The sequence below is a fragment of the Lissotriton vulgaris genome, chromosome 2_1, assembly GCF_964263255.1.
Source record: "Lissotriton vulgaris chromosome 2_1, aLisVul1.2, whole genome shotgun sequence".
In the NCBI taxonomy this organism is placed as follows: domain Eukaryota; kingdom Metazoa; phylum Chordata; class Amphibia; order Caudata; family Salamandridae; genus Lissotriton; species Lissotriton vulgaris.
This window is the reverse complement of record NC_141687.1, coordinates 1070098084-1070116793: the sequence shown is the minus strand read 5'-3', so window position 1 is coordinate 1070116793 and position 18710 is coordinate 1070098084. Positions and strand designations below refer to the sequence as shown.

At 50.4% G+C, this 18710-nt stretch overlaps 1 protein-coding gene across 2 annotated transcripts in view; it reads left to right on the top strand.

The window, feature by feature from the left end:
• Nucleotides 1-18710, top strand: part of HYOU1 (hypoxia up-regulated 1) — a 212659-nt gene that overhangs the window by 22284 nt on the left and 171665 nt on the right. For both annotated transcript variants that reach the window (XR_015308457.1, XM_086956751.1), the window contains exons 3-4: nucleotides 1726-1819; nucleotides 17418-17496. Coding sequence is in view for 1 of the 2 variants with exons in the window: in XM_086956751.1 (XP_086812877.1) it covers nucleotides 1726-1819; nucleotides 17418-17496 (173 nt within the window). In the remaining variant the exon portion in view is untranslated. The remainder of the gene's footprint in view (nucleotides 1-1725; nucleotides 1820-17417; nucleotides 17497-18710) is intronic.

The following is an 18710-nucleotide window of genomic DNA, read 5'->3' as shown; positions in this document are numbered from 1 at the left end:
GGTGGAAGCTGTGTGGTTTAATGAGAAGTTGGTGCTTGCTTTCCCCGACTTAGATAGTTGAGTGGGCCTTCCCTTGTATTCAGCTTAGGCACGTGTTTAAAACACAAGGGAACCCCAACCACTTGGCTGATTTTAACCTCTAGCTGGTATAATTAGGCTCCGGGCTACCCATAACTGGAATAAACTCCCGCAAAAACTTAGGTTGGAATTCTCTGAAGTGAAATTTACAAAGCTGCTCAAGACATATTTATTCTCCGGCTAGTATTAGTGGTTCGTAATTGCTGGTTAATGTCACTCCCTCTCACCCAGCGCGGCGACACGCCGAGATGGCGTAACAATGAGCTTTACAAATTTAATTATTATTATTATAATGGGTATAGTTTCTTTTTGGTTTTCTGTTATAATCTTTATTAGTCAAATATGTTTTACAGTTGACTGGATACAGCATGACCACATATAGATTTTCCCAGAGTCGTTAATCACATCCGGATTCAGTGCCTAGATAGTGGAAATACAAGTATCCTGCATTCCTCACTAGCATCTCACACAACGACCTCTGCTGTGGTTTCATATGCAGCATGGGTTCTATACACACACCTTCATGTCATATCTGCATGGTCTGATTCTGATAATAGCAGTCTCATCTATCCTACAGATCCCCAGTGTCTACTGCTCTTTGTATTCCCAGAAAGCTATGTCTCTTCCTACTCATTATGTGATAGGTCTCTCACAGTGCCCTTGTTTCCTCTCCCTCTGTTTCCCCCCGTTTCTTACTCCCTAAAAATCAATTTGTCTCTTTGTAATGCAACTGGTGCTCATGTAAAGCGCTCTGATACCTTCAGGTCCAGTTTGCGCTATATAAAACTCCCTGGCTCTGAGGGAGGGAATAGTTTGTTGAATACATCTGACTGCATGTTTCAATATACCATGTAAATATGCAGGTCTGCTAGGGTGAGTACTGGACCCCTGGCCCACCGGCGGTTGTCAAGCAGTAAACCTATAGCTACTAATTTCATGTCTCCTTTATCTACTCCTTTGTCATATCCCAGAAGGGCCAATAACGTGTCCATCTCCAAGGTAGGGCCTATGAAAGCCTCTAGCTCCCAAATGACTGCCCTCCAGAACTCATTTACACAATCTGGTAATACCATGCCACGTGAAAAAAAAAAAAACCAAGGAAACAGGCTCACACCCTGGGCCCGTTGACATTCTGCTGACTCTCAACCCATACCTCAATAGCCGACCTGGTGTGTAGTGTACTTGGTTGACATATTTAAAATGTATGAGCCTGTGTCACCCATTCAGTGATACATCTTTGGTCATGGAGCAGCAGTACGCCCAGCAGTCGTCATCAATGACTCTGCCAAAATCTCTTGGCTATTCCAAAATACTGGGCATGGTTTACCAATGCAAGCTTTTATTCTGGCAAAGCAGTGCACTTTTTATCACCTTTGCAATGGTGTTCTACCTCCACTATCTATTGTCCTATTCTTCTTCTTTAATTTTGGTGTCACTCGTGTCTTTTTATTCCCTTTGACAACCTCATCTCTTAATTCCACTTTTACTTGCCTTATGTAAAACTTTTTCAGAAAAGTTACGTTCTGTATTCAGCATCATCAGTATATGCACAGACCTGTCCGAGTCACATCAGGTCACTAATAACTACCTTCTGATTGGAGGTTGGAAGGTGTCCGCTTTCTACTCACTTTTGTTTGGTCTTCACAGAATCTCTGGCTGTCATGTCCGTTGATCTTGGGAGTGAGTGGATGAAGGTGGCAATTGTGAAGCCGGGAGTTCCCATGGAGATCGTTTTAAACAAGTAAGAAGCATTGTGTGGTTGAAACCATGTGATGCTTTTCATTTTTCATCTTAGAGGACAGGCAGTGTGGTCTTTTTTTATTTTTGTAATGCTTAAACACCATACACAGTATCAAGCAGTATATAGCGCTAATGTTTGCTTCAGTTTGTACATTAATTCAGTTGGGAACTATATTGAGCAGGTGTATAAAGGCAAAGCCTTGGCAATTAGTATGGATTATTTTCAATTGAGCCCTAGGACACGTTATGTGAGGCCTTGTAGAGAAGGTTGAAGGTGTGAGGAAATAGAAATAAACTGCTGAGTGAAGGAGGTGGGCCTTAAGGATTTGTCCTACTTTGTTTATTAACCGATTAAATTGAGATGGCCCAGGAGGAAGTAGAACTGGAATCTTGATGCAGCACTGAGGGCTTCATTCTGTAGGTATATTCCAGTTTTAAAAGTTCCTAGAAGGGTGTTGTGGGATATAGTTTTAGTGTGTCCACTGGGAGAAAGTTCTGTGGGCCACTGTAAAAGCATTAGTTGGTCATTTGTATTATGTCTTGTTTTATTGTTTAAATGTCTTTATTGATTTAAAACACACAAACCTCTCCATGTACATTTAGTTGTCATCAATCGAGGTCTAAACAGTACAACTAGACAAAGCCAATTGAGGGCATAAGTTCAGCATTCGAGACAAAATCAGCCAATTGCTCGTACATGGAATGAAAATTGTAAGAATAAGAAAAGAGAGGGGGGGGAAAAAAGGCAACCCCCCCTTTCCCAGGTACCCTCCTCCCGTCCAGTGCCCCTAGTCTCCCCATTAACCCCCCGCCTCTCCCCCAACTATGCTAAGCCCTCAGTGACCTACTTAACAGTCTGTCTTCTGTGGTTCCGTGAGACGCAGCAGTCTAAGATATCAGGGACATATGATTTCTCGGAATTCGGTGGCCAAGAGTGACAAAAATGGTTGCCACAGGTCATGATATGTGGATCCCTCTCCAGCCATAGTAAGTGACAGTTTCTCCACCCCGAGCACGTGCCATAATCGGTGAAGCCATCCTACAAAGGAGGGTAAGGTGGAAGAACACCAATGTGTAAGTATGTTTTGTACCTCTGAGCCTAGTGCAATAGCCATCTGTCTGCCTCTGCGGGATTTTAAAGGGTAGGTCAGGGAATTAGGGAGACCTAGTACATAAGCCGGGAAGCGCTGGATTTCTGTCTCAAAATACTGGTCTACTTCAACCGGCACTTGAGCCCAGTAGGGCTGAATCTGTACGCATTCCCACAACAAATGCACCAGGTTGCCAACCTGGCCACAGCCACGCCAGCAAGTCGCCTCTCTGTTGCTGTCCATCTCATGTAGTCTTTCTGGGGTACAATACCAATATGTCACAATTTTCGTGAATGTCTCTGTGAGCCCCATGTGGTATGCAGAGTGTCGGGCCCTGTAGTAGATCCCCCTCCCATTCTTTGTGGCTGAGATGCCTGCCCAGTTCTCTATCCCACCGCTCCCTGCCTGGATTATGTGTATACGCCTGTGTGACCTGTAACATCTTGTAGAGGTCTGAGATAAGCTTGGCATCTGACGTGCGGGTGATGAGCCATCTTTTGTATGGGGATAAAAGTCTATCCGTGCTGGCTCGGACCTGTGATTGTAATGCCCAATGCCGCACCTGTAAATATCTTAGCCGTTCAGTCTCCGGGAAGCCGTACTCCTGCTTAAATTGGGTAAACAGAACAACCCCCTCAGCTCCATACATGTGATGCAAGAACCGGCAACTAGCAGGCCTCCAATGTGCAAAAGCCGCCCTTTCTGCGCCCAGGGTGAAATCGGGGTTATCGACCAACGGGGTGAGGGGAGACTGGAAGGTTGTAAGGTCGTGTGCGATATTAGTGTAGTTCAACACCTCAAGAGGAACTCTTGTTATGTGCGAGGCATACAAGTTAGGGGGCCTGTGGGGCTTGCGCAGGACGGAATTTCCTGCAATGGTCTTGCCGCCACCGCCTGGTCTTGAAACAACCAATGTTTCTCTGATTCCCATCTACTCCATTCGACTAGGTATTGCAACTGTGCCGCTTGAAAGTACAGGTGGTAATCTGGGATTCCCCATCCTTCCATCTCCGGGGTAAGCGTCACCAGTGTTATCCGCATTCGCGGCTTCTGGCCATTCCAGATAAACTGTGCCAAGTCGGATTGAGTCTGTCGAATCCACCCAACAGGAGGTCAGAGAGGGAGGGGTACGGAAGAGGTAGAGGATCTGAGGCGAAATAGTCATTTTGACCGCCGCAATCCTGCCTAACCAGGAGAGGGTAGTGCTTCCACCGGCTAACCTCGCGTCGGATTTTCCCGCAAAGGATAGCGTAGTTGGTGGTGACTATAGCAGGGAGTGAGGAGGCCAGCTGGATCCCCAGGTATGGGATTGTATCCACCGCCCATTGCATGGGTAACAAACTCTGCAGATCTTCCTTAGTGGCAGGGGACAGCAAGAGATCAAAGGCTATCGACTTGTCTGTATTCATTTTTAATCTGGGCAAAGGCATCTAGATCAGCCATGCACGCCGGCAAGGCTATCCGTGGATTAGTAAGTGAGATCAACACATCATCTGCGTATAAACTGATTTTGTGGATGTAGCCACCAAACTGGAACCCTTCGATTGCCGGGTTCTGCTGCATTTTCTGAGCCAGAGGCTCCATATACAGGTCAAAGAGAAGGGTCGATAGTGGGCAACCCTGCCTCGTGCCCCTCTCAATGGTAAAACTAGCGGAGGTGTATCCATTCACTCTGACCATGAACAAATGGAATCTGTAGCAATTAAAAATAAAGGTGCAAAATTTCTCCCGTATCCCCACCCTCTCCAGTACTTGCTCCAAGTAGGGTCAGTGAACGCGATCGAACGCCTTTTTGGCGTCTATGGCCAGCATCATATATTCCTTGGGCACTCTAGTAGCTTTCTCTATAAGGAGGAGAATTTGCTTGGTGTTATCTGGCGTCTGGCGTTCAGGAATAAAACCCGCCTGATCCGGATCAATGAGGCTGGGCATATGAGGGGCTAGGCGAGCGGCCAGAATCCCTGTGTACAATTTAAGGTCAACATTGAGTAGGGATATCGGGCGAAATGCTCCGTATTTAGTTCTATCCTTCCCAGGTTTAGGGATGACTGCTATGGAGGCTTCTAAGAGATCACACGGTATCGCTCCTTGTTCAACAAATTAATTAAACAGTCGGGTAAGAATTGGGGGAAGCACTGCGCAACACTTCTTGTAGAAAATAGCGGAAAAGCCGTCCGGCCATGGGGCTTTTGCCAACTTAAGATGAGAAATAGCGGCAATGACCTCCTCAGTTTGGATATTTCTATCTAGGTGTTCGGCCTGAGCCGCTGTCAGAGGGGGCAGGGAAACGGAGTCCAAAAAGGCAACTCCGGCGGAGCTATCTAACGGGTTCCTAGTATATAGAGTAGCATAAAAGTCGCGAATGCTTCCGCTATATCCGCGTCTTCCGATAAGCAAGTCCCATCAGACCTGACAATCTCTTTGACCCCTTGTTGCTGACGGACCTCTCGTAACCTATTGGCCAACAGGCGCCCGCACCTATCTCCCCCGGTATAGTAAGCGTGTCGCAGTCTTAAGGCCGCAAACTCTGCTCTGTCTTGGTCGAGCGCCGATAATTGGTGGCACATAGTCTTACGCTGTCGCCACACTCTCGGGGCTCCCGTCCTCTGGTGCATCTGCTCCGGTTCACGGACGTGTTATGTGAGCTCATTGCTGTTACGCTGGCGCTCCCTATTGTCAGCAGTCGCGAGAGCAGGGCTGCCCATTGTATTGCAAGGGACGTTTCCTGGTTTGCATTATGAGAAAGGTAGTCCTTAATGGGGCCTTGTATGTGCTTCACAACATCAGCCCTGTGTAAGAGTGTCCCTAGGACGCCATACCCTGGAGGGGTGCGACGTGGATGGAAGGGTGAGTGGCTAGTACCGGTGCGTGGTCCGAAAGTGAGGCAACCCCCATCTCAACTGTGGTCGTGAACACGCGCACTGGGGACGAGACCAGCAGATGGTCTAGTCGAGCGTAGGTTTTGTGTACATTAGAGTAATAAGAGTATTCCCGATCTAGGGGATGAAAACTGCGCCAGAGGTCGTGTATGCCTAAGTCATTGTCGCCCGAGTCCCTCTGCAGAAAGTGCACCTACCTGGTGAGTGCGTTGACTGGATCTGTCCAAAAGGTTTTCAAACACTAGATTTAAGTCTCCCCCCTCCCCCCTCCCCCCCCCCCCTAAAATATTACGGTCCGACGTGGCTGTAGCCTCGGTAAGAGCAGACTGTAGGAACTTCTGGCCTTCATTCACGGCATACAGAGAGCCAATAGTGAACGTTAGACCGCCCAAGGCGAAACGATAGGTCTGAAGCCTCCCCTTAATCTCGGCACCTTTATGCAGTACCTCTCCTTTAAACCGATGTGCCACCAAAATGGCCACCCCAGCCGTCTTGGTAGAGCAGGAGGAGAAGAACTGAGTGGGGAACCTGCGGGACTGCAGCCTATGGCAATCGTGTGCCAGCAAATGGGTCTCCTGAAGTAAACATAGGTCAGCTTGGTGGGGCTACTCTAGCACTAGCTAAAAGTCGCACGTGGAGCACTGGACACCCTCCCTCAACCCCCCCCCCCCCCCCTCCCCCCCCAATTCCCTAACTGCAAAATATGTAAAGGAAACAAAGACAAAACCACATAGTCCATCAACCATGGTTGATCAGTGTAAGGATATCTGGGTGGATTACCAACAGGTAAGCCGGTAAGCCCTCTCTCTGCCGCCCATAGCCTGGGCAGTAAGAGATCAGACAATCGGCCTGGTATAGTGTCTAGAGTCAGCCGGGATGGATGCTGGGGAGGTCTGCAGAAACGGCCTCCAAAGCTGACCTCCTGCCCTCCATTACTTCTGCGGCTCTGGGTTTCTTGAGGCGGCGCCTGCGACCCTGTTGACGCCATCGGGGTCTGGAATCATCAACCTTCCGACTCCAAAGCTCCACACCCAGCAGCCTGCTAGCTACAGTCAGAGAACGCAGCTGGTACAGCTTATTATCCATGCAAAACACTAGCCTGAATGGATGACCCCAGCTGTAGGTGATGTTGTGCTGTTGGAGGTGCATAGTGATCGGCTTGAAGGTTCTCCTCCTCTGTAAGGTGAGGGTGGATAAGTCTTGATAAAGTACAGGGGAATGCCCCCGAAACTGCAGAGGACGCAGCTGTCGCGCTTTCTGCAGGATAACCTCTTTGGCATGAAAGTCCTGGACACAAACTAGTATGTCCGATGGTGGGGCCGACGGAGACCTCGGGGGGGGGGGGGCCCACTCTGTGTCCTCGGTCCACTCTCAGCTCTGTCTCCATTGGCCTGCTCAGTATGTGATTGAAAAGTTCTCTGGAGTAGGAGAAGAGATCTTTCGAGTCCTTATCCATCTTCACCCCCCTGATGCGTATATTGTGGCGCCGGGACCTGTTTTCCAGGTCCTTGACATGTACTTGGAGGTCCACCTGTTGGTCATGGATCCAGAGAATCTCCTGTTGCAGAGCCGCTATCTGTGTCTTTCCCATCGCTTTTACCTTCCTAATCAGCGACCCTTTCGCCAATGCCATCCACCTCTCGTCTGACCTCTCGCATCTCCAACGCAAACTCTTGCTTAAGGGTATGCATGTCATTCCTTAGAGCAACCAACATGGATTCGAGGAACGCCTCAGTGATGGGTACCGTTCCATCTTCCTTCCCTGGCTTCGGGCCCGAGGACCCCACCCCTGTGGTGGAGGCCATTGGATCTGCTTGCACTTTGATAAACAAGTCTATAATGGTCTTATCTTTCCAGTTTCTGGAGGAGGACACAGCACTCTCCGGATAAGCTCAAGTGGGTCATGGACGATCTTACCCCCTCCCCCCTGTCGCTGTTGTCCGGTCCCCTTCGGCAGTTGGTGTCGGTTGGGGACACCTCTTGCCCCCAAAGGAGGCAGTAAGCCAGGGCGGACTAGAAATGTATGAGGGCTAGTGTATCTGCCCAGGGCTCTGGGTACTTCAGCTACGGCCCGGTATGGCTCTGCCACCCCTGGTGCTAGTGGCCGCCACACACCCCAGAGGCAGCAATCCTAGAAGGAGACACTGCAAAGCAGCTCCTCACATCAGGCAGCCTCCTGGCATAGGCTGGGTCTCACGCAGCCCCATCCCACGCGGCCGAGGCTCACGGTCTGACAAGTGGGGTGCTCTAGGCCCACCGCCGTTCAGTGCACACAGATCTCTCCTCACCGTCCGCCAGTCAGCAAACAAAGCAACCGATCCGGACGTGGTCTCTCTGTAAACCAGCACTCCATGCCCCTTTCACACCTGCGCTTCAATGGGGCAGTCGGTATCCCACAGGCAACCCGCTGCTCCCCAGGCGATGTAAATCGGGGCCCTCCACCCACCGGCAATAGCACTGGGTCCACGCTAATGTCTGCTTCCATCCGGGAGAGTAGGCCTGTCGCAAGATGGCGACCCAACTCCGCTTCACCCTGTCTCCGAGTATTCTCCCCCGTGGAGCACCAAGTTCTAGAAGGTCAAACTGTCACAGAAGGGGCTCCGATGCGTCTCTCCACTCTGCGGCGGCAACAAGTTAGGACATAGGCCGTTTCCGCCCACAGCCCAAGTCAGCGCCCTGTGCATCAGTGAATTTCTGGGCCTCACGGGCATGATGATTCTCCAGGACACAAGATGTCTGTTGCTCACACCAGTTGTCTCGTGGCTGCACGTCTTCCGTCTCCACAGGTGGCACTCCGCAGATTCACTGGTATCGTCCCAGCCGGCCCCCACCCTGGAAACCTCCTGCAACTCAGGCTCCTCGGTACAGCGCTGGACCCTCGCAGAGTCTAGTTGGGGGTGGGGGGCACCTCGCTCCGGCCAAGGTCACACCAGGTTCCTTCTGCTATTGCCACAGGCTCTGTCGTGGGTACCCCCGCTGCCTCTCAACCGAAGGTAAACAAAGTCTGGCAGTGGGCCTGAGGCTGCCTCCGCGTGGGTCCAGACCAATGGGCACATGCGGGCTAGGCTCCACACACCGCTCCCCTCCGGTGTTCTCCGCAGTGGCCCCTCCACGCCTCAGCACAATCTAGACGGGCTATCCCTCCTGCACCCTCCTTCTCCGGAGTCCGCCGTGGCGCCGCACTCCTCCCTCTGCCATCCAGCGGGAAAGCAAGCCACGCAGACCCCTGCCACCTCACTCACCAGCAACGCCAGTGTTCGCAGGTCCGGGCACGGCCGGACTGCCTCAAAATGGCGGCACGCTCTCCTTCACTACGTTGCCACTCTGCCCGGGCACTAAGGGGTATCAAGGCAAGGCAGTCCGCTCAGCCACGAGGGGAGCCGGCTCCGACGTCGCTCCCGGCGAGACTCCGATGGCCGCAGACCACCATGCAGGCCACCCCCGTCAGCGGTCCAGCTGGCGCCGAGACCCCGCACAAGATGGCGGCCCAGCCCAGATCCTTCTCAGCGCCACCGTCTCTAGCTCTCGGGGGTAACTTCCGCTCGTCCCCACCGGAGCCACCGGCGCTCAGTCTGCCGCTCCTTCCCCAGGTGCCTTGGCTTGGCAGTGCGGGGGAAGCGCAGCCGGCTCCCCGCCACTGCAGCAGGCCTCGCCAAACTCTTGCCAGCCGCACCGGTGACCAGCCTGGCGCCCGGGCCAGTTCAGCCCTCCAAAGCCCACTCCAAGCTCCGTGATCGCTCTCGCAGGGCACTGGACAATGTCCACCTTGGAATAAGGGCCGACAGCAGCTATCGCGGCCAGACAGCCGGTGCTAAATCAGGCCGTTGGTGGGAGCTTCGGAGCAGTACATCTGCTCACTCTGCCATCTTGGCCACGCGCCCCTCATGTCTTGTTTTAGACAGCCAATCTTCCTGTTGAAAGAATGTGATGGTAGGTGTACATTTGTGGATGCTACCGATGATGGGAGTACCAAAGTTAATGGCCTTACCAATGGCTGTAGTGCATGCATACCGGGGTAGGCCTAAGACAAGACTACTAGCTTTTGTTTTACTCATGTCTAGAGCAGTTATGTGGGGATTTGTGTAATGAGAGGTGGGTACTGCTCCTGAGTATATTCGGTACCTGATACACATCTGTGGTGGAAGTGAAAAATTCTAGACCTACTTAATAGCTACTGGGGTTGGATTAGGATGTGTTGAATTGTCTGGGCTATACAGTGAATGGTAGTTGAGTAGTCCGATATCAGATTGAAGGAGAAGGGATAGAAATAAGTGATTTGAGTGCCATCCACTAAGAGTTGGTTTGGACACTTAGAAGGTGTGATGTTGCCTATAGAGAAGCAGGATTGGACATACTGATGAGCTGGGAGAAGTAGTGCTGTCTACAGGAAGATGGAATGGTGAAACATTTGAGAAGACCGGTTGACTGAAGAATCAATTTGGGCAATAGACTGAACTAATGGACGTCTTGAGTTTGTGCTGCTGATGCGGAGGGTGGCAAGTGTAGTTGGTGGGGTGGATGACGGCGTTTAAATGCTTCAGAGTCGAATTGCAGTGGAAGACATTATCTCACCGACCGTCATATACTAACCCTGAGCTTGAAGGTTAGTCATTTTCATGGAGAAGCACTTGCATGCTGTACTAAATCGGGTGTTCGAGGCATGAGGCCTGCTGAATTCATATCTGTGCATAGATCGCCGCCTAGTGTTGGGTCCGGATGATTGCACATTGTTGTCCTGGAAGAATCTTCGAAGTATCACGAGATAGGTGGCTCCTCACCTGGACTACAGTGCGCATGGGCATCCTCTCCATCCTCAGATTGTTTTTTTCCGCCATTGGGTTCGGATGTCCTTATCTCAACTCCAGTTTCAAAAACTTGTATTCTTTACTCCTAAGGCCAAAAGGCCTTCACAGCGTCGGTATTGTATCGTTTGGTGCCTGTCCCTTTCAAGTTCTTCAATCGACGTCGAAAGCCGAGATTTATTTCGACTACACAGGCCCAGACTACATCGACGATGGAACGGACCCCGTTCAAGCGGTGTCCCGTTTGTAATTTGAAATACTCCAACTTAGATGTGCACCCAGTGTGCAATACATGTTTGTCCCCCGACCACGACGAGTCAAAATGTTTCGCCTGCTCGAAGTTCCGCTCGAAGAAAACTATCAAACATCGACGCTCGGCGAGGCAGTCGGCCCAACAGTCTGCCCCTGCACCTGCGAACATCTTCGATGCCGGAGACGAAGAGGTCCTCCCTGAAGAGGAGGAAGACGAAGAAGACGTTCCCGAAGAAATGTCGGAACCGGCGTCTAAGCAGGACTCCAACTTCGAGGTGGACTACCAAGCTGAAGAATACGTCCACGACCAAGACGTCGTCTAGGTAGGGGACGACTATGAGGCCCTTGGGGCCTTCGATGACGACTCCAATGGAGAGCCGAGCCCGCCTGCAGTTACTGGGCCTATCCCTACCATACCGCCCCCTCCGGCTCCGGTCGAGGCATCGCCGAAAGGCCTTAGCCAAGATCCCTCTGCACGGTCTACAGCCCCGCGCCAAAGCCAGGCTAAGACTCTTTCCAAGGAGCCATCGGTCGATTCCACGAAACCGAAACTACTCAAGATGATGGTCGGTTCGACGTCGACGCACATCCAAACAAAGGCTGTCGACGATCCTTCGGCGTCGAAGATCGCCGTCGGCTCCAAGACTGGGTCATCGAAGCAGGCCTCGACCAGCAAGCACGTTGCCTCGAAGGGCTCGGCGTCGGCGCCGACGACCAAACATGGTGAGGAGCAAAGACCTTCCGTCGGAAGTCTCGAGACAAACCTGTCTGGACTCGAGACTATGCTTGGAAAACGCGCTGAAACGACAACCAATGAGGCCCCGAAGGTGTCGGCGATGCCCAAAGATGGGGGCCCAACGCGCCGGGAGCTCGATTCGACGCGGGCAAGCGAGCGGCCTACACAGGCGTCAAAGGCCTGAATCAGCCGCTTCAGGTTCGAAACCTACGGGCTTGGCGCAAATAAAGTTTGGACTTCCGCCTACGGCCCGCCCAAAGCATCTCGAACGCCATGAAACCGCAGAGGATTCCAAGACGTCGAAGGTGTCCTCCAAGTCCACGCACGAACAGGTCGTCTATCATGAGCCTTCATATGACAACCAGGCTAAACTCTTGATTGACTCGGAGACAGGCAGGCTTACTGTCCACAAGCGGAAGGTCGCGCCAGAACATCCGTTGGAAGGTTACAGGATTCCCCTCAAGAAGATGGTCTCATCTACCTCTCCTGTTCTTTTTGAGCCTGTTCAGGACTATTCGCAACATGTGCCTCATTCTCCAGCTCAGAGTGAGGAGGACTTAAAATACAGACTATGGCCAAATGGCATACTCTTACCACACAGACCCTAATCAGGATGACTCGCATCAATGGTCAGGGACAGGGGATCAAGGCGATGACCCTGATGACCCCCATACTGCTCCAGACTCAGTCCTACAATGTTAAACCATCTCCAACTGAGGACACCGCAGCATTTAATGCATTAATTGAACGTGCTGCCCTTAACCATGACGTCGACATGCATGCCGAGCCAGTGGAGGAGGATTTCTTATTTGACACCTTCTCAACATCTGAACGCTCCACTAAAACACTACCCATGCTTAAAGGGGTCCTCAAGCATGCGACAGACATTTTCAAGGAGCCAACCAAAGCCAGGGTTATTAACCCCCGGATCGACAAATACAGGCCTGCCCCAGTGGACCCCACCTATATCAAAGGCCAGCTCCCCTTGGACTCCCTCGTGGTAGCTAATGCACGCAAGAGGGCTAACTCTCAAACCAGTGGTGACGCTCCCCCTCCGGACAGCGTGTGGCAGCGCAAGCCGCTAATATTTGGAGAATAGCCAATACACAGGCCCTGTTGGCTAGATACGACAGGGCGCACTACGATACACTAGAACAGTTAGTGCAGCACATGCCTGATATGTACAGAGAAGGTGCAGAAATGGTTATACAAGAGGGGAAATTAGTCTCCAATGCGTCAATCAAATGCGCTCTGCACGCAGCAGACACAGCGGCAAGGGCAATTAATACTAGTGTGATGCTGCGACGCCATGCATGGCTGCGCATCTCAGGGTTTAAATCCGAGATCCAAACTACTCTTCTCAATCAGCCGGTTAACCCGGACTTCCTGTTTGGACCGGAGGTTGACAGAACACTTGAAAAAATGAAAAAAGACACAGACGGCGAAATCCATGGGGGCTCTGCAGTCCCAGCAGTTTCGGGCACTTCCTTTCGTCGCTCCGGTAACAGGGGAGCCACAAGAGGACAGGCTCTACAGCACTCCCAATACGCCAAGGGCAACACGCAGTCTACCTACACGAAAAACACAAGGGGTGGATACCGTGGGAACAGAACCAAAGGGAGAGGACGCGGCAATAACACCAGATCCTCCGCTCCCAACAAACAGTGACTTCTTGTCACTGCCCCCCGACCATCTAACACCTGTCGGGAGAAGACTCCAGCAGTTCCTGCCTCTCTGGGAAGACATTACAACAGACAGGTGGGTGAGACACCTTATCCGGTACGGCTATTGTCTAGAACTAACCTCCACCCCCCCCCCCCAACATACCCCCAAGAAACCGTCCTATGTTCGCAGAGCACACGCACTTATTGCAGCAAGAAGTACTCTCCATGCTGCAAAAAGGAGCTATAGAACTTGTGCCTGTAGAAGAGCGGGGTACAGGGGTGTACTCTCTGTACTTCTTGATTCCAAAAAAGGACGGGTCCCTGCGGCCCATTCTAGACCTCAGACCCCTCAACCAAGACATCCTTTCAGAGCACTTTCACATGCTAACCTTACAACAGGTCCTGCCGCTGCTCCGTCAGGGCGACTTCCTAGCCACCCTGGACCTCCAGGATGCATATTTCCACATTCCCATTCACCCAAGTCACAAAAAATATCACAGGTTCACTATCAACAATCCGCATTACCAGTTCAAGGTTCTGCCGTTCGGGGTCACTACTGCTCCCAGGGTCTTCACCAAGTGCTTAGTGACTGTGGCAGTGCACCTTCGCAGGCACGTTGTTCACGTGTATCCCTACCTGGACGACTGGCTCGTTCAGGCCAGGTCGGCCGAGCAGTGCGGCCGCGATATGTCGCGGACCATTCACCTCCTTCACAGTCTGGGGTTCTCACTCAACTACGCGAAGTCTCACCTACAGCCAGCCCATGAGCAACAGTACCTAGGCGCGACACAAAACACCCAGTCGGCCACAGCGCAGCCGAACCCTGCCAGGGTCAACAGCATGCAGCTGCTCATTCGGAGGTTCCAACCTCAGCGATCCCTCCCAGCGCAGGTGTTCATGCAACTGATCGGTATGATGGCATCCTGCATATTCATAGTCCCACACGCGAGACTGCACATGCGTCCCCTTCAAGAATGCTTAGCCCGACAGTGGAACCAAGCTCATGGCCATCTAAAAGACCTAGTGTTGGTGACCGGTCGTGCTTACAACTCTCTGCATTGCTGGAATCCACAAAACCTTTGCAGGGGACGACCGTTCCAAGAGCCTGTCCCACAAATAGTGCTAACGACTGACTCATCTCTCCTGGGTTGGGGAGCGCATGTCCTCCACTACACGGTGCAGGGACTATGGACAACACAACAGCAGAAAATGCATATCAATGTGTTGGGGCTGATGGCAATCTTCATGGCACTGAAGGCATTCAAGTTGCACCTGTGCAACAAGGTCGTTTTAGTCCGGACGGACAACATGACCGCCATGTATTATATCCAGAAGCAGGGAGGCACGCACTCCCCGCAGCTGTCTCACCTAGCCCAGAGCATGTGGAAGTGGGCCATTCAGAGGAGCATCTTCCTCATGGCGGAGCATCTCCCGGGTGTAGACAACCAAATGGCGGACCTGCTCACCAGGCACAGTCATCAGATGCACGAGTGGGAGATCCACCCGTCAGTACTCCATCCATACTTCCAACGGTGGGGTCATCCAGACATCGACCTCTTCGCCACAAGCGAACGCAAAATCCCCAAACTTCGCCACCAGGTTCCCACACCCGCAGTCTCAGGGCAATGCGATATGGATGAACTGGTCAGGCAGATTTGCGTACGCTTTTCCGCCAGCCCCTCCTCATACCTCTGGTGGCGCGCAAACTGCGACAGCACTCCATGACACTCATCCTGGTTGCTCCAACGTGGGCACGGCAAGCTTGGTACACCACGTTCCTGGAACTTTCAGTGGTGCCTCACCAGCGGCTGCGCCTCACTCCCAGCCTCCTCACGCAGAGCCATGGCGACATTCAGCACCCAGATCCCCAACAGTTGAACCTTGCGATTTGCCTCCTGAGGTCATAGAGTTTGGATACCTGAACTTGCCTCCTGAGTGCATGAACATCATCAAGGAGGCAAGACGACCGAACCAGGGCCTGCTATGCAGCCAAATGGAAGCGGTTTGTTATTTACTGCTCCAACAATGACATTAATCCGTTGGACGCATCTACGCAAAACATCATGTTACTTATTGCATCTGTACCAATGCAACCTGGCATACAGTTCAATCAGGATCCATTTGGCAGCCATAGCCGCTTACCTTCAAAACAGGCAACACCTTTCCGTTTTTAGGGTGCCTGCCATTAAAGCCTTTTTGGAAGGACTTAAGAGAGTAATCCCTCCCAGACACTCCCCTTCACCAGTCGGGAACCTAAATATCGTTCTCACCAGACTCATGGGGCCACCCTTTGAGCCACTCCATTCCTGTGAAATACAGTTTCTTACCTGGAAGGTGGCCTTCCTAATAGCTATTACATCGCTGCGGAGGGTCAGTGAGCTGCAAGCCCTCACAATTCAGGAACCCTACCTGAAAATTCATGCAAATGGGGTGGTGCTTCGCACCAACCCTAAATTCATGCCAAAGGTGGTTTCGCAGTTCCACCTTAACCAAAACATAGAACTGCCAGTTTTCTTTCCTAACACTCACTCAGTGGCAGACAGAGCACTGCACACCTTAGATGTCAAAAGGGCTCTCCTGTATTACATTGACAGGACAAAAGACTTTCGAAAGACTAAACAGCTGTTCGTTGCCTTCTCTCCACAACATAAAGGCAACCCCATCGCCAAGTCGGGTATAGCCAGGTGGATTGTTAAATGCATCCAGATCGGTTATCAAAAGGCTAAGCACACGTTAACAGTTCCCCCTAGGGCGCATTCCACACGCAAGTTAGGGGCTTCCATGGCTTTCCTGGGTAACATTCCTCTAGAGGATATATGTAGAGCAGCCACATGGACCACCATACATACATTTACCAAACACTACTGCGTAGATGTACACTCCAAACAGCAAGCTGCTGTAGGACAGGCTGTTCTCAGAACTCTCTTTCAGACTGCTGCAGCTGGCACGGGCACCCGCCGGTAAGGAGGTAACTGCTATTTATTCTATGCACAGATATGAATTCAGCAGCCCTCATGCCTCGAAGGGAATATGCTACTTACCAGTATGCATCTGTTCTTGGCATGAAGGGCTGCTGACATTCATATCGCCCACCCTCCTCCCTGGTGCCTGTCGCAGCTGTAGCTCTCAGAATCATTTTCAGGCTTGGTCATCACTTTCAGTATTACACTCCATCTCTGCCACAATGGCGAAAAACAATCTGAGGATGGAGAGGATGCCCATGCGCACTGTAGTCCAGGGGAGGAGCCACCTATCTCGTGATACTTCGAAGACTCTTCCGGGACAACAATGTGCAATCATCTGGACCCAACACTAGGCGGCGATCTATGCACAGATATGAATGTCAGCAGCCCTTCATGCCAAGAACAGATGCATACTGGTAAGTAGCATATTCCTTAACAAGTTTTAGCTTTGGGGGATGATTAGAGAGGGGGGTGATCAAGCTTTTTGAGAGGGTAAGTCGAGTTCTGGTTTGGAATTTAGGGGTATGAGATGATGGCATTTTACATATTTATTAAAGTTACACCATCATAAAGCAGATCCTGAAGATAAGAACCAGTGTTTGAATGCAGAGGTCAGGAGGGAGAACAATTTAGAGCCCAGTGCTTCATGAAGTGAGGGCTGTTGGGGTCACACGGTGGTCAGATAGTTGCAGTCTTGAATGTAGGAACTAGTTTTGTTCATTGTTTGGAGGGACAGTGTTGAAGTGGTTCATGAATCATGTGGATATCGGAAAGGTGATTGGCAGTCACAGCATTGGAACTGGCACAGATTGTGGTGGAAAAGCTGGAGAGAACTCAGAGGCACGAAAGAGATGAGCGTTGTGGAACTTTTGATACAAATGACCATAGAGTTGAGCTTTTATTTTTTTTCTTCATAGTGCATGGATTGTCAACCTTGTCTGAAAATGTTTTCAAGATGTTGCTTGCCATACTGAATTTGCTCCTTGCAGAACAGATGGTAGCATTACTCCTTACGAGGGTTGCAAGTCTGCTGACGGTGGATTGTTTTTAGGCTTCTTTTCATTGTTACTGTGGGATCAATGATTGCTGCCCATCTTGTGGATTTAAAGGGTCCCTTTTAGGTGCTTGTGCATGAACGCCAAAGGGAAAGTGTGGGTTCAGTGAAAAGTTCAGTTGAGTCTTAAGTTTTTTTTTCCTCTAATTTTATTTTAGAGAATCGCGGAGGAAAACTCCGGTTGCTGTTGCTCTGAAGGAGAACGAACGTCTCTTTGGAGAGAATGCAGTGGCAATGGTAAGATTTTGCCTACATGAAGTTCTTTAGACTTGCTCTTTCTTACTTTAGTATCTCTTCCTTGTCCTATTTGTTTTCTTCCTCCATGACCACCATGGGAAACCATGACCTCTGATCAACCTGCTGCTCCTCCCACAATGGAGGGCTGTGAGCTTCATCTCTTCTCCCTCTGTTTGCTGCCTTTGTGAAGTGTGGTCTATGTCCCTATCCCTAAATAGGTTGCAACACTCAAGCATGATGTGTGAGACCTTGACATGTGTGCACCAGCAATGTAACCACACCCATACCTACTTAGTGCTCCGATCTTCATTGAAGGATTTCTTATCTTTTACCTGATAAATTGTCACTGCTATTCAAAACACACCACCAACCCACCATGGCAGCAGTAGATTTGCAGATTGAAGTGGAAGAAATGTACTTTGTTTATTGGATATTTATAGAGATTCAGCCACTGAGCTGTTCCTTGAAGCGTCTGGTCCAGCAATATTTTTTGAATACAAAGGATGTGAATTGATCCCTTGTGAACTACTACATTGTCATCCACGAAGTCTCATTTCTGCTCTTCTTGAATAGATGTCATAATCTACCCACTATCCCTTTTAAACCTATGACTCCAAGGTGGCCCGTCATGGAGGTCTTTCCGGAGAGCTTTAGGTTTTCAAATGTTTATTGTATGTGAACCTAAATATGTTTATTGTAATGGTGAAGATCAGCATGGAAGCATTTATTTTTGGGTTTATAGTACCTTCAAAAGATCGTGTCATTTCTAGACTTGATAGAGCATCCTTGTCTACACCAAAACCAATCTTGACACAAATCTGGTGTCTTTGTGTTGAAAAATTGTAGGAATATGGAACCATGAATTCCTCATTAAGAGAGGGCATAATAATAATTATATATTAAAGAGTGGTCACCTTCTCTCTTTCTATCTAGCACTCGCACAACCAGAATTCTGATTTGTTCCCCTTGGGATAATTTGTCTCTCATGCACATTACTTTCACTGCTTGTAGCCAATCAGATGAAATGAGACATTTTAAGCTATTTTTCAAGTGCTAGGAAGTGCGAGATAAAGCACAAATTAATTTTGCTCCTGCTGCAGCATTAGATCCGTTTTTGCCACCGCAAAAAAGTTAGGTTTTCTTGTGTGTTTTGAAGACTAATCAATGTGGTTTTTTTAAACTCTTATCTTTCTTGAAATTGCACAGTGTTGAAT